The sequence below is a fragment of the Onychomys torridus genome, chromosome 1, assembly GCF_903995425.1.
Source record: "Onychomys torridus chromosome 1, mOncTor1.1, whole genome shotgun sequence".
Lineage (NCBI taxonomy): Eukaryota > Metazoa > Chordata > Mammalia > Rodentia > Cricetidae > Onychomys > Onychomys torridus.
The window spans coordinates 95,726,950-95,742,817 of NC_050443.1; the positions used below are offsets into that span (position 1 = coordinate 95,726,950).

Below are 15,868 nucleotides of genomic sequence, written 5' to 3' on the forward strand. Positions count from 1 at the left end.
AGTCAGTATTCTTCAGGTTCAATGAAAACCCTGTTCAAAAATAAGGTCAAAGAAGATCCCAGACATCAAGTATGGACTGCATGCATATGCACATGTGTGCATGCACAGACATACATACACACACACACACACACACACACACACACACACACACACACACACCACATTTGCATCCATATGCAAACAAACAGTACGTGAACTACATATAACTCAAGGTCTTCAGTGATTCTAGGAGGGACAAGCAGATTCCTGGCCTTAAAGCCTGGACTAACACAGAGTTCTGAAATCTGTAGGTCTCAGAATTCAAGCCACTGGTTCTGCCTTTCCTCTTGGTCATCTTTCTCTTCTCTCTTTGAGCAGCAAGCCAAGTTGGTTTTCCCTGCACAGTGTAGAGAAGTAGCTATCTCTGGCCATCTTCACCAGTTAAAATTCCTTAGCAGTTTTTTGCCCTTGCCTTTGATTTTCCCTGCACAACAAACACATAAAGTAAAATTGCATATTTGTGGATTGCATTTTTCTCTCTACTTGTTCATTAAAGTGGTGTTACAATCTCGTGACTTAGGGTATGGAATCCAGAGGATGACAGTTAAGGCTGACTTCTCATCCTTGCCACTAACCAGCCATGTGTATGCTTGCTCTCCCCCACCCACTCTATCTGCCTCTCTTCTAGAAAAGACTGCATGAGAGTACATACTGAGTGTGTGGATCAGGCCTTGAATGTAGTGTGTACTCAGCAAATGTTAGCTCTCAGTACCTAATTTGTTCTCCACCTTTAGATGGAAAGAGAGGGGAAGAGATGGTCTTCTCAATCCTAGTCTCAGTACAGAGATCAGGGTCTAGAAGATATCAAAAATGCTCTCTAGGGCTGATAAAATTGTGACTGTCCCAAGCTGCTGAAGTCTGCCCGGATCAGAACCTAGTGCTAACTCCTGACTTAAGATAGCAGGAAGGGTTTGTATTGGTAGACCTTGGGCACAATTGGAAGGATGGGTATGACACCTATCACCTCCACCATCACAGCCATTGAAATGAAATAACTTCACAAATTGGAATTCCAAGTGGGGACTCTGGGCACTATCCTTGGTGCTGAAGCATCATCCCTTTCCAGCATGGGGGTTTCTTTTCAGCTCCTGACATACACTGCATGCCTTTTTACTAAATCCTAGTAAAATAACTTAAAAAGATAAACATTGAAAAGACCTATTTGGATGAAGGAAAACTTCAGCACATCACAAATGTCTTATGGAGTGTTGACTCTATCTATGTCCAGCACTGCATTAAGCCCTCCCCCACACTATCTTTCTCAAACCTTCAGACTAACTCTTGGGGACAGGCATTGCTTCAGTGACTCTTTTATGCCTAAGATATTGAAGCAGCACATGATTAAGGAAATGTGGGATTAGTTCTATATACAGACCCTAGACCAAGGAGCCTGGTTTCATGGCTCCCCTGCATCATGTGGCCTTATTTGTGTGAGCATGTCAGATGACTGAATGACTGCAGAGTTTGTGGGCTGTCATGCTTTGTTCTATGGCTTTATTTGTTCTGTTTTTATTTATTTGCTTATTTGTATGTGTGAAGATACATGGATGGATATGCAGGTGTGTGTGTGTGTGTGTGTGTGTGTGTGTGTCTGTGTCTGTGTGTGTCTCTGTCTGTGTCTGTGTGTTCATGTGGAGACCAGAGGTCAACCTTTGATATTTCAAGAATCATCTGCCTTGTTTTCTGATATAGCACTTCATTGGCCTAGAGTTCACTGCTTAGGCTGGGCTGGCAACCATAGAGCCAAGGGATCCACCTGACCTGCCTCTACCTCTGTGAACTAGAGTTACAAGTGTGTACCAACACACTTGGCTTTTTACATGGATTATGGAGATCAAACTTGGGTTCTCATTTTTTTTTTACACAAGCACTTTACCAACTAAACCATGGCTCAACCCTGGGCCTTATGTTTTAAGTAAAATGCCTGGTTTGTGTTTTTCTAAAGGGGTTCCAAGACAGGGTGCTGGCTATGGAGAACATAGAGTAGATGGTTTGTCCAGGAATGTGACTCTCGGACATCATTCATATTCTGTGGGTCTCAGTTTCTTTTCTCTTTGTTTTGCTCAGCTATAGAATTAGTTATCTTAGTGAATTGCTAAGGCTTCTTTGAACACACTAGGGACCCTAAGGGACAACCTCTATCCTTTTAGAACTCACAAGAAAGTCCTGAAATAGCCCCACACTTGGTGGTTATGCCAAGATGGCAGCCAGAGAATGAGCAGAATGGAAAACCTACTTTGGCTCCTGATGATACTGTGGAGCCCTTCTTCACTGACCTCTTCTGCCCTGGGGGCAGTTGGACCCCTGTGATTTAATCAAGATCTTCCATGTGATTTAGGTCCCTTCTGAACTGTTAGAATTTAGTCCCTTGATTCCTAATGGAGCTTATTTACCTAAGACTTGGTCCTATGTTGTAAGTAAAAATAAACTTTGGAAGTCAAGCCATGCATTTCTCAAAATCCAGGAAGTAAAACTGAATGCAAGTGTTTCCATATGAAATTCAGGAAGGCCACTCTGAAGGTGCAGGTCCTCACGGGGTCCCCAGAAAACTTTTCAAAGCAAAATGAGACTCTTATTCCCAGACACCATCTCTTTGAAACAGTGGAATGCTCAGAGCCTTCATTTCTACCCCTTTGGGAGGGGTCCTGGTGAATTGAAGCAGTAAAGAATGACAGAATCTTAAGAGCTTGTCTTGAAGTCAAGCTCAAGACCCCTAGCTCTGTGACTTTGGAGAAGTTACTCATCCCGTCTTGTTTTTGTTTTGTTTGAGGCAAGTTCTTGCTGTGTAGCTCCAGCTGTCTTGGTACTCACTATACATCCCAAGCTGCCCTCAAGTTCAAGGCAAGCCTCCTGCCTCACTTTCCCAAGTGCTGGGGTGACCAAGCCTGGCTGAAATTCCTCAGCCTTTCACAGAGTCCATTCCTCGAACACCTCTGTTGCATGTCAGATTTGCTAGAGGAACTGGGTGGGTACCTAGTTGTGTCATTTCTGTGACTTCCTGATTGTCTGGTGGTTATGGCTCCTGCCTTTTCTGTTGTTCAGTCATCCCTTGAGTAAACATTTACTAAGTACCTGGTATATGGAATGCATTATTCTAGGGATACAGGAGAGAACCAGGAGACAAACATCTCTGCCACCTCAAGACTTACACCTCATGAGCAGAAACAGACACCAAAATAAGTAAGAACCTTGAGCATGAGAAAGAAGATGCAGTGGATAACAGTAAAAGCAAGAAAAGAAGTCAAGATGCTAGGGGTAGGAAAAGGGTGTCACCATATGGAAGAACTGATCGATGGTTGCTCCCATTCATTGCTTGGGTAACTAGTGCTTGCTAAATGCTTTGCAAGGCCCTTGCAGGGGCATCTGATTCAGAAGGCTGTTAGGACTCCTCTTGTGGGTTCATGGAGTCATGCTGAACCAGGATCAGTACCTGGGTCTTCATAGTGCCTGTGTTGCTTTGGCGCCACCTGTTGCCCAGATGCCCCAAGGTAACCATGGCAATGAGAAATAAAACTGAGAGGATGGACAGAACATCCTTGATCCCCTTCTGCATATTGTTAGTTCCGTAGATACAAACTAGTGCTCAGCCCTCGTGGGAGAGAGCCAGGAGCTATAAAAAGAGGGTGTCTTAGACTTACTTTGTTTTCTAACTTTACCTTTTATGTTTTGTCATGGTGAATGCACAGAAAAGAGTAAATGAAAATTTAAAAAATAAATATTGGCTCAAAGAGTTGACTCTGCTCCCCTGGTTGATAACCAGACTTTGGGCTGCTCCCAACTTCTAAGACAAAACAAAGTCCTCAGTAGCTCCTGTGGTGTGAGAAACGTTTCTCAGGAATGGGCTGTCTTTATTTACTCATACTTAACCAAAGCACATATTTGCAGCTTATCCTGTTTGGAAAGGCAGTAAACATGGAACCCACTTCCCCAAAGACATGAACATTTCATTTTGGAGATGACACGCACATAAATAATGCATTTGAGTATTATAACCTGAGACATCACATTAAAATTACAAGAAGATGCTTCTAGCCCATGATGGAATGTGGGGTCTAAATGCTGCTCCACCAAAGGAGAGATTTGCTAGGCCCCTCACCGACAGGTTCTTTTTCACTTTCTCTCTCTCTGCTAGTTTGGTTTCCATATAAATTTCCACATAAGTTATCTGTTTAGCATGGTCCTGTGGAGCCACTGGACAGTATTATATGATGATTAGTAGCTGGAGTCAAGATAGGATTTGGTATTTCAAAGCCCAAGACTTCCTGTTGCACTCCAGTTTTGTTTCTGTGGAAGTGGTAGTGTGTCTATAACGAACAGCTCCCACTGAACTTGCCAGGAAGAAGGAGACTTTATGAATGAACTCACCAGGAAAAGAATAAAACCAGGGATACTGGATACCCAGGTGTTCTGGAGATCTGGGTGTTTGGGTGAATTCTGTCAATATGAGTCCTCTGTGTGTCTTTGGGAAACTGGCCAGCCTAGCATGGAGCTGGACTATTGCAGGGGTGAGGCCACCCTCACATGGAGCAGGACTGCTACAGGGGTGAGGCCAGCCTAGCATGGAGCAGGACTGCTGCAGGGTGAGGCCAGTCTAGCATAGAGCAGATCTGCTGCAGGGGTGAGGCCAGCCTAGCATGGAGCAGATCTGCTGCAGGGGTGAAGCCAGGCTAGCATAGAGCAGATCTGCTGCAGGGGTGAGGCCAGTCTAGCATAGAGCAGATCTGCTGCAGGGGTGAGGCCAGCCTAGCATGGGGCAGGACTGCTGCAGGGTAAGGCCAGCCTAGCATAGAGCAGGACTACTGCAGGGGTGAGGCCAGCCTAGCATGGGGCAGGACTGCTGAAGGGGTGACAGGAGAAGATTCACACAGAGGGTTGCTAATCAGAGATTCAGATTCCTGAACCAGTGCATGGCTCAGAAGGCTGGAACAGCAGAAGCATCCCTGGATTGGGACTTTCTGGACTGTAGACTCCCTATGGACCCCTAGTTCATCAGAGCAAGGATCATCCTTCCTTCTGCTTGAGCACCTAGAACCATGCCTAGTACACAGTAGGTGTTCAGTAAGGCTGGCTATGACTGAACTGAAAGTTCAAGAAGAAAGCTTGCTTATAGTTCTGCCTACACTCCTAACACACCCACTTCCTTAGATCACATGTAAGGAGCTTTGAATTTCCTAGCTACAGAGAGAGAGAGAGACAGACAGACAGACAGACAGACAGAGACAGAAGGAGACAGAGACACAGAGAAAGAGACAAAGAAGAAATGCTACTTCTGCCTCATCTGCCCTACATAGTCCTAAAGGAGATGAGTGAGAGTGTGTGTGTGTGTGTGTGTGTGTGTGTGTGTGTGTGTGTGTGTGTGTATGTGTGTGTGTGTGTGTGTGTGTGTGTGTATGTGTGTGTGTGTGTGTGTGTGTGTGTGTGTATGTGTCTGTGTGTCTGTGTGTGTGTGTGTGTGTGTGTGTGTGTGTGTTTTCTACTACAAAAAATAGGGGCTTCAATTTTGTGTTTGTATGAGAAGAGCTCAGATGGACTTTTTTCCACCAAATGCAACCTGAGATGATGTAAGTATTAAGCCACGGCAATACCAGTGGTCACTGAATTAGGCACAGACTGGAATTACAAGCTCTCCTGTCACATTATAGTTTGTGTAGATGCTTCAAGACATAATTTATGCCCACTGCTTCCATCAAAGTACTTCTTAGATGTGCCAGGATGCCACCACATCTTGTCATTTAATGTGCTAATGAAATACCCAAAAGATCATAATTTGTTATTTTTTCAAAATATTTTATGAAACCCATGTATAATGTGTGAATTGAGAAACAGGTATGAACAGGGACTGCAGCTTGGTGGTGGAGTACCTGCCAAGCATGCTCAGGCCCTGGGTTTGAGCCTTAGTGCTGAGAAAAGAACAATACGCATGAATCCTAACGTGCCATGGTTTTGTTGTGGTGTTTACAGCAGAACTATGAGCAAGCTTTCTTCTTGGACTTTCAGTTTCTTCACAACAAGCCTTTACTGGACACCTGTCACATGCTAGGCATGGTTCTAGGTGCTTGTGGGGATCGAGAAGGAAGGATTCTCACTCTAACAAGCTAGTTGTCCATGTGGAGCTTAAAGCCCAGAAGGTTCCCAACATGCACCCATGCTGGAATCTAAATCTGATGCATGTGCGTGTGTGCATGAGTGTGTGTATATGTGTGTATCAACCCCAACCTGGCCTCAGAGCTCAGCACATAGCCAAAGACAACCTTAAATTTATGTTCTTCCTGCCTCCACCTCCTGAGTGCTGGGATGATGTTATCATGCCACGCAGATTCAAATGATACTGGAGATTGAACCATGGCTTCATGCATGCTATCTATGCAGGCATTCTATCAACGGAGTTATGTCAGTGTGAATGTACGTGTGGGAAGGAATTTCATAGCACTGTCCTAAGATGAGGGCCCACAAGCAGCATTCATCACACTGTCACAGCAGCCACTAAAAGATTTCTAGAAAAGTTAAGGTGAGACTGAATTTGCTCATGTCTGGGTGAGCTGCTGGGTGGCTACACTAGGTTCTCTGGGATCCAGTGGTTCTTCCATCCAACAGGGCAGTGGTAAGCCCTGCCCCATGGGTGCTGTGCCCTGCCCCACTCTGGAGGAATAAGCAGTGGGTTCATCATGAAATCCTGACTCTAGTGAGCACACAGAAAGTACTCAGTAAATGCCCTGACTATCATGATGGTGTCTTTGGGCTCTGGAAAAACCTCTCTTACCCAGGCACTCAAGGTCAACTTGTTTTGCCCAGGTTCATTCGGAAACAGGGCCTGGACCGTCTTTTCCTGGAGTGTGATGCACACATGTGGCGCCTGGGGGATCGGCGGATCCCAGAGGGCATTGCTGTGGACGGTGGCTCTGATTGGTTCCTGCTTAACCGGAAGTTTGTGGAGTATGTGGCATTCTCCACAGATGACCTGGTGACAAAGATGAAGCAGTTTTACTCTTACACCCTCCTTCCTGCTGAGGTGAGTTCCAGGAAAGAATCCAGGGTGGGGGACAGTGGCTATGTGTAGCCTTAGCAGAGAGTGAATGTTTGGCAGTGTGAACCTGGCTTCACGGGACTGTCCTGTAAATCACTAGACAAGGCTGGAGAACCACATTGATCCCTGCAGATCCTGACCTCATAGCAGGAACTGTGGTGTACATACAGTGTCAGGGATGCTACCAACAGCCTGCATGGTCTCTGCATGCAAAGTACAGAAAGCAGCCCTAGGCAAGGCACTCAGCCCCCATTTGTAATAGAAAAAAATCCAATATTCTGATTTTTCTAGAAAAAGATGTTATTGCTATTTTGCAGTAAAAAAAAAAAAAAAGTGTTAAAATTGCAAGCCCTCTGATTGTTGATGATACTCTTAGCAATTGTGCAGTGCATGCTAACAGTTCCAGGACACGGCCACATCAACTTTTAATACATCCTCCAGTCATCAATCATGCAGTAAAGTAATAACTGTTTTCAGCACCAGTAATCCCTTTTCTCATTTGAATATAGTTCTGTCATTCCTGTCACTCCCTGATAGTGCTCTCTTCATTGTACACACATGTGTGTGCACACTCTTGATGCAAAATTGCCCTGAGAAAACCAAACAGGATCTCTTTCACTGGCCCTCTCCATTGTCCTCCATCATGGCCAAATATTCAGGGCCCAGCCCTTCCTGTGGAGTATATTGAACAAGCCCCTGAATCTTTTGTAGCATCCAGGTGTGTTCCCCATTGCATAAGGCTCAAGACCATTCTAAAACAGCCAAGCACATCCTGATATGTTGCCCATCACATGCTGGAAGTTGCCTTATCAGATCTGAGACAGGAGCTTCTAGCTTCATCTTGCTGACCTCCAGGCAGTTTTATCCTGACTTCTAACCTCGGGAAAACCCAAGTGTGTGTTCTGCTTCCATGGAGCCTGTGGCACTGCCCATGTGTGGTTCTCTGCTTCCCCCCTGTTGGACTGCAAGCTCTGATCACACAGTCTGGAACAAACCATGCATCTCCATGGATGGTTCCCATGTATTATCAGGTCAGGGGCCAGCTCCCAAGAGAGCTGGCTGTCTACACGCCTCAGTGTGAGGAGAGGCTCAGCCTCTCTGAGCCAGGTTTTACTATTCTGTGCACATGTTAAGTCATCAGCTTTTAATCCTGTTTCAGCGAAAATCACCTTTTCTCTCCATTCTGATAACCTCCTCATCCATTATCTTGCAGGGAATTTCTGCATCGTTATAAAGGACACAGGGCAATTGGTAATTGGGTACTTTTCCCCACTGCTTGATGGAAGAGAGGTGCCTCTGTGGGCTTGTAGACAATTCAAGTTTAAATCCAGGTCCCCTGCCAATGTCATTAGCATCACAGGAAGACAAGTGAGTGGAGTTGAGTGGCAGGTAGAGCTTCATTTTGCCCATCCGCCCATTTAGAAGAGATTCTCTGGGTGTTTGGTTGTTCTCAGCAGTATGCCAATGACACCATTGGTGCCCACAATTCTGAATGCACTCACTTACCCACCCTACCTCAGCACTAAAACACATCCCTGGGGTCTCTGTCAGACCCTCTCCCTCCACTGTGCTGTGTCTGCCTGCTTGTTCTTTCCTAGACAGCTCCAGGGCTTAGAAAAAAAATCCAAAGGCTGTGTCTATAAATTTGCAACAGTCAGACGCATATCCACCAACAGCTTCCCCTGGGAACCAGGGTCCAGAGGAAGCATATTCTCCAGTTGGCAGAGCTTGTTATAAAATAGTGTTGAAATAGAAATCTCTTTCCCTTCTCTTTCAGTATCTCAGTGTCTCTAACCAAACATTGTGTCTCCTCTCTGTCTCTCTTTTCCTCCCAGCATTGCCTCTTCCTCAGAGTCCCTGAAAGAACTGGCCAGGAGTCCTAGAATGAGGAGATGACTGTGGGCCCTGGTTCATTAGCATAGAGAGCCTGCAACCCACTTTTACTTGTGTTTTGGCCATACTGTGTGGGCTCCTTCAGCACCACGGACAGAAAACAACCCCCAGTACCCAGTAAAGCAACACCCTGATTAAGGACCGTGGACAGCAAGCACTCTGTTGTAGCGGCACTGTCTTAGTGGGGTGGCTCCTGGTCCAGCACTGCCACTAGCAACATCTCTCCCACCCACCTTTTCTTGTGTTGTAGTGAGAGTGATGGACAGTGAGCAGCCCTGCCCTTCCCTGCAGTGTAGTCAGTTTATGGCTACCAAGAGTCTAGCCTTCCTCATCCAGAGCTGAAATCCAAGTTCACTAGACATTGTTGCCAATCTATTGCAGACTTGAAACCTATAGGTTTCCAGTCTGGCTCTTTGCAAGCAAGAGCCCTTGCAGCCTGTCGTTTCCTGGGAAGCTGTCCACCCTGTTTGCTTCTGGTCCCCATTTGTTAATGCATCTTGAGAAACTCTTCCTATCTGTTAAACAGACAGCAGACATCCTGAGTGATATGGGGCAGACATCTTCATATTGGATTCTAGGCACTAGGGAAGGAATATTCAAGGCAATAGACCTGTAAGTAGAATTACCCTGTGAAGTCTAAATAGACATCTGCTATGTAGATGGACAGGCCTGGCAGCTGATGTTGTGTGCCTTAGATAGACTTTGATACTGGGGTCCTGGAAAGCCTTTGCACTCCATGATCCTCGGGGAGAACATGCCAATCTGACACACTTGGTTGTACGTTATTGGGTTCTCAGGCTGCACCCTTCTCTCCTCTGCAGTCCTTTTTCCACACGGTCCTGGAGAACAGCCCCCACTGCGACACCATGGTGGATAACAACCTGCGCATCACCAACTGGAACCGCAAGCTGGGTTGCAAGTGCCAGTACAAGCACATCGTGGACTGGTGTGGCTGCTCCCCCAACGACTTCAAGCCGCAGGACTTCCACCGCTTCCAGGTGAGCCCACCAACTACACACACACGCCTTCCAAGGAAGCCACTGCAAGCCTTTAAGGCCAGACCGAGGAGCCATCTTATCCTCACTGCCCAGCAGTTAGCAAGCATTTGTCCCATGCCAGGTGGCTGAACTAGCCTCTCTGGATTGACTCCTGAGCCTCCCAATATCCTAATGTGTTTGTTGCTGCTCTTATGATCCTTCCATCTTAGAGATAAAGAAACTTGGAATGCTTGGAAACCCTGTTCATGATCACACATCCCAGGCTAGAAAAACAGCCATTCCAGGAAGAGTAAGTGCTACACAAGAGTGAGGACCTGAGTTTGCATCCACAATATTCACAGTAAAAGCCTGGAGTGATTGTGTCTTTAACCCTGGTGCTGAAGAATGGGAGAGAGGAAAATCCATGAGGTGTAGTGGCCAGCAGGCTAGCTGAAATGGTAAGCTCCAGGTTCAGTAAAATACCGTCTCAAGGCAGAGATCCCTAGGGGAGATACTCGACATCTTCTTCCAAGCTCCTAACACGTGCACAGGTGTTTGTACCTGCACACACACACACACACACACACACACACACACACACACACACAGAGAGAGAGAGAGAGAGAGAGACAGAGAGAGAGAGAGAGACAGACAGATTGACTCATAGTCTATTTGTATTTGGCAAAATTAAAGAAAATATTCTGTCTATCCTATATTTGTGAGTCTAAAGATGTATATTTATATAAATTTATAACTACCTAGTCTTCAACTACATCAAAGACCCCAGAAGGATATAATATTACCTAAGTAAACAGGAAGAGCATTGTAAGCAACTTCCAAAAATCTAGAATGACAAAGACAGCTGTCTGCCTGGATAGTCATCCAAAGTTCTTCTGTAACGTTGGAACATCTGTCCATCTTCAGCCACATAGGCCTACATTCCTGCATAGGAGTGGTCAGCAGGATCATTGAACTCTCACCTGAGTAGCTAGCTAGCTGTTCTGTCCTAATTGCATATGGCCCTGGGGTTCTCAGGGAAAGAATGGAGGATGTAGGCTGGGGAAGTTTAACATGAAGAGGATCCATCTGTGCAGCTAGGGAGCCATCATCTCTCCTGGGTGCAGAACTTCCAGGTGCTTCAGAATAACCACACCCCTGCCTATAACCTCTCACCCATGTTCTATAAGAGCCTAATAAACTCATTGATTCCCCCAGGGTGACAAACTTTGGTTTGTCGTTGAGGCTTTATGAAGAGGGAGTAGATATTTAAGTCTCCCAAGAGGAAGCATTTTCACAATACTGTTCATGAAGCAGAGTCTCTCACTGAGCCCAGAGTTCTCTAATTAAGCTAGACTGGCCAACAAGCCCCGAGGATCCGCCCATATGTACCTCTCCAGCCCCAGTATGACAGGCACACATCATCATGGCTAGTGTTTTCATGGGTCCCAACTCAAGCCCTCATGCTTACCTAGCAAACCCTCCACTAACTGAGCTTTTTCCCTCAGTCAGCATATATTGTCTTGGACTTTGAACCCTAAGTCTTCATCCTGGATCAGCCACTGATTTGTTGTATATCTATGAATAAATCCCTTTCTCCCTCTGGACCCATTTCCATGAGTTCTCAGTTTACATGGGAAAACACTATAATAAGTTGGGAATTTCATTCACATTTCTGAAAGTCGCCAGAGTTGTTGAGTAAGAGAAAGGGGCAAGGGCTGTGGGTTTGTCTGATGAAAGTCTTGCTCAGACCATGGTCGGGCTGATCATTACCCTGAGATAGGCTGTATGTAGTCTTATTGGTGCTAAGAAACAGCTGCTAGTTGAATGGAAGTTTTTATTCCTGTTGTAAAATATTCATCTAGCAGATCTGTGAAACAAAGGATAATTTTAGAATGAATGAGGAAGAGTCATAGACAAAGGGGAGTCCCATCTGGGAGTGACTGGGTTTTCCTTTAGAGTTACTTGGAAAGCCTATCAAATGCAGAGTGCCATACCCCCAGCTCCTGGAGCATGTGAAATCTCATGCCTAGAGTGTCCTTTGTGGGCCTTCCAATCAGCTAGGATGTCAGGGGACACTAAGGCACAGTGGAGACAATGACAGGAAGAACAGTCCATGATTTATCTAAAGGGATGGGCTGCTATTCTTGTTTACCTACCATTACCACTGCAGAATGTGACCTGGGTTTCCCACAATAGTTGCTATTAAAAGGAAGCCAGAATTGTTTCCCATGAATCTTCCACTTTGTAAACATTGCCAATAATCTGATTTTAAGGTGTTCTCCCAGCCAAGTAAAATTGCTCATCTCTGACCTTCGCTAAAACTCTGAGTGCCAACCTAGCACTGAGCACCCATGATTCAGTTTATTTCAGAGACATTTGGGTGGTGATTGCTAAGTGCCCAGCATGCTTGGATGTCTTACAGGTTCTAACATTGTCCCACTCTTTCTGTCCCATTTTAGAGAGGAGAATGTTGAAAGGTCGTGTAGTCCCAGGACTGGAGTTTGAACCTGGCAGGCTTACAGAAGTATCTTTCCTCTACTCACAGTGTGTAGGGTGATGCCCGCTCCCCCATTGTTTGGTGATAAACTTTTCTTGTATCTCTCTTGAGCACAGCAGACAGCAAGACCCACCTTCTTTGCCCGGAAGTTCGAAGCTGTAGTGAACCAGGAAATCATTGGGCAGCTGGACTCATATCTGTATGGGAACTATCCTGCGGGAACCCCAGGCCTCCGCTCCTACTGGGAGAATGTCTATGACGAGCCAGACGGTATCCACAGCCTCAGCGATGTGGCACTCACCCTGTACCACTCCTTCATCCGTCTGGGCCTGCAAAGAGCAGAGTCGTCCCTGCACACGGATGGGGAAAACAGCTGCAGGTGAGCCAGGTGCTGAGCTGGGTCACCGGCAGAACAAGGTGCCAACGCCATGCCTCTCTGTTCCCTGCTCTCCCTGGTCACTACACAAGTCCCTCCACTCTGTGCTAATGCCCTACTTCTCAGTTTACTTTTATTCTCCGAACACAAACTGTAATACTGACCCTAATCATAGCCTCCATCTCTCCCTCCCTCCCTTCCTTCTTTCCTTCCCATAGGCCTATCTTCCTTGGTTTTTCTCTTTTGCAAACAGTATCTCATTGTGTCACCCAGGCTGACCTTAAGTTCACTGTGACCCTCCAGCCTCAGCCCCCACATCTGAGATCACAGGCATGCACCATTATATCTGACCTTGGACACAGTGTGAACTCCTCAGATCCTCAGTTTCTTCATATGTCAGATGAAAAGAAAGTGCTCACAAGCCACCTCCTGAGTGTGTACTATGGTCCTCATTTTAATCTTATTTGACATGCTGAGGTGTTCAGTAGCATTCACGAGATTTTGGTGCCCTAGTGACCCTTATTAAGCCATCACAATGGCTAGCAGTGAGTGTTCTGGTTAAGATAGTAACCGTAAGGAGCACCTCCCGTTGCTGTCTCGTTGTGGCTCTTTATTTACTAACCCTACTACCACTGCATAGTTTACCTTTCCTGGCCGTCGAGGTCATCAAGTCCCACCATGTCAGAAGCTCATGTGTGTTATGGTGTGTGCCTGTATACACATTCATGTAACTGTGGAAGCCAGAGACCAATGTCAGTCGCTCCTCTATCACTCTTCATTTCATGCATTTTCCCACACTTTGTTGAAGTATTAATATGTACTTGTGCCTTTGTGTGGGTATAGGGATATGTGCATATGAGAATGCATGGCCACAGAGGCCAGAAGAAGGCATTGGGTACCTGGAGTTGGAGTTATAGGCTGTTTTGAGCTACCCACTCTGAATGCTGGGAATTGACCTAGTATCCTCTACAAGAGCATTGTAAGCCCTTGCTGCTGAGTCACCTTTGCAGCCCACTGTGTGCGTGTGTGTGTGTGTGTGTGTGTGTGTGTGTGTGTGTGTGTGTTCACTGATTCAGTAAGATTGGTCAGCAAACCCCAGGGGTCCTCCTGTCTCCCCAGTGCTGGTAATACTGGCACATGCCACCAGTCTGGCTTTTTACGTGGGTACTGGGGGTCTGAATTCAGGTCTTCACACTTGCATGGCAAGCAATTTTACCAATGGAGCTATCTCCCAGTCCACCTCTGGGGTCAAGGGTTCCTGCCACCCCCACTTCTAAACTCCCCAAGTCAAAGGGACATCACCTCCAAAAGGTCCATCTCATGTGGTTGTACCACCCAGTATCAATGTCAGCAAGTGTCTTTTCCCCCTGACCAGGGGGAAAAGTATAAACCTTGGAACCACAGACTGTCTTCCTAGTATACAGCATCATGCCCCAAACTTGGGAGGCAACTGTCCTTCTGGACCAGCTTAATCATGAGCTTCCTACAACCTATAAGATAAATGATCTTATAGGAAATTCCAAAAGACACTCCCGATTTATTTAGGGTTGTTGAAACTTTCTCCTGGTACTTGCTTTGGAATGAAGCATGTCATCTAGTTGCCTCAGGCCCAGAATCCTTTGGCTTTTCTCCTTCATTTTTTATTGTGATGGAGCTATTGTGCCTTGCCATGGGCAAAGCCATGTATTTATGAATCGGAGGCTAGGAATAAATCAGGACAAAGGACCCTTATCCCAAAAAGGCAAAGGAGAATGAATTGCTACCCATGGGGCATCTAGGGAAATAGCAAGTGCCTTTCATCTGATCTGGGCATTTCATGCACACTGTGCATTTCCAGGCTGCAGTACAACCTTTCATAAAACAGTGCTTATTGATTCATTTTCTCATTATAAAGTAATGCATGTGCTTTGCAGAAATGTTTGATATAGCAGATTCAAACATGAGAGAACAAGAAAATAAAGGCTACTTCTGATCCACCATGCAGGGACTGAGATGCCAATATGTTACTACCAAACCCCCAACTCAGATGCGGGTAAATAATATAGTACTTGTGAGTCAACATGAGCCCTACAGGGGGCACTGTGCACTTAGACCACTTGAGCTCCATGCACCTGCAAGTCAGTACACACCCAGCAGGAGGTGCTGTGCAAACCAGCCTAGACCACTTGTACTACTTGGTTGAACTCTAGCCCAAGCTGTTCAGAATGTCAACTTGAAGTTGACAACCAAACACTTGCTTTTTCAAGGCAAGCAGAAACCCAAAGTTGTATGTTGCTCTATTTTTTTCCCCAAGCTCACCTTATGTAAATAAGGAGTGAGAGAAACATACCTTGGGCCAAACAAATGTTCCCACTACATTCTGTAAGTTATCGTACTGCCTCTTGGCTCTTTGGCTTTTCTTAGTGAAGTTGCTGTTGTCATTCCCTAGGGGTGGAGTAATGTGATAAATAGGTGCAGAGGGCTGTGTGTTACATCTCAGGCTACATGGTCCTCAAGTGTACTTAAGAAGCGCAAAGCTACAGGGAATCCTAGGTTTTCACTCACTCAGCAGCAAGCATTGTTTGAACACCTACTGTGTAGCAGACTCTTTGTTAGGCACTGAACATTCACCTCTGACCCAGACAGAAGTGACCCCAAGGTCCTGATCTTCATATCCTAGTGTGAAGACACACAGTCTCCAACTGTGCACACGTGCCTGTGCCTGTGCGACCACAGAGTTCAAAACTACCTGTAAGAATGGATGCTCTGCTGAGTTCTGAGCAAGTTCTCATTAAGCACAAAGGCAAGGCACAGCTCACCATATACTCACAAGAGAAGTGATCCCTAGCAGAGAGAGGGTCCTGTGCAAATGCCCTGGGGCACAACTGAGCTCAGCACACTTGGAAACCCAAAGTGAAGCACCTGTGGCCAGAAAGTGGGCAGTTTGGGCAGAGGGAAACAAAATAAGTAGAGAAAGACAGGGCTTTGCACTCCAGCTGCAAGTATTAAGCACAGTGCTTATGGCTCATAAAGGAGCAGTGTGACTACAGTGAAGTTATTCTTGCCCCTGTGGAGGCATT

General features: G+C 46.0%; 1 protein-coding gene across 1 annotated transcript in view; it reads left to right on the forward strand.

The window, feature by feature from the left end:
• Xylt1 (xylosyltransferase 1) overlaps nt 1-15,868 on the forward strand; it is a 296,256-nt gene that overhangs the window by 263,144 nt on the left and 17,244 nt on the right. Inside the window, exons 7-9 of the mRNA XM_036190272.1 lie at nt 6,835-7,051; nt 9,781-9,957; nt 12,550-12,812. Of these exons, the coding sequence (XP_036046165.1) occupies nt 6,835-7,051; nt 9,781-9,957; nt 12,550-12,812 (657 nt within the window). The remainder of the gene's footprint in view (nt 1-6,834; nt 7,052-9,780; nt 9,958-12,549; nt 12,813-15,868) is intronic.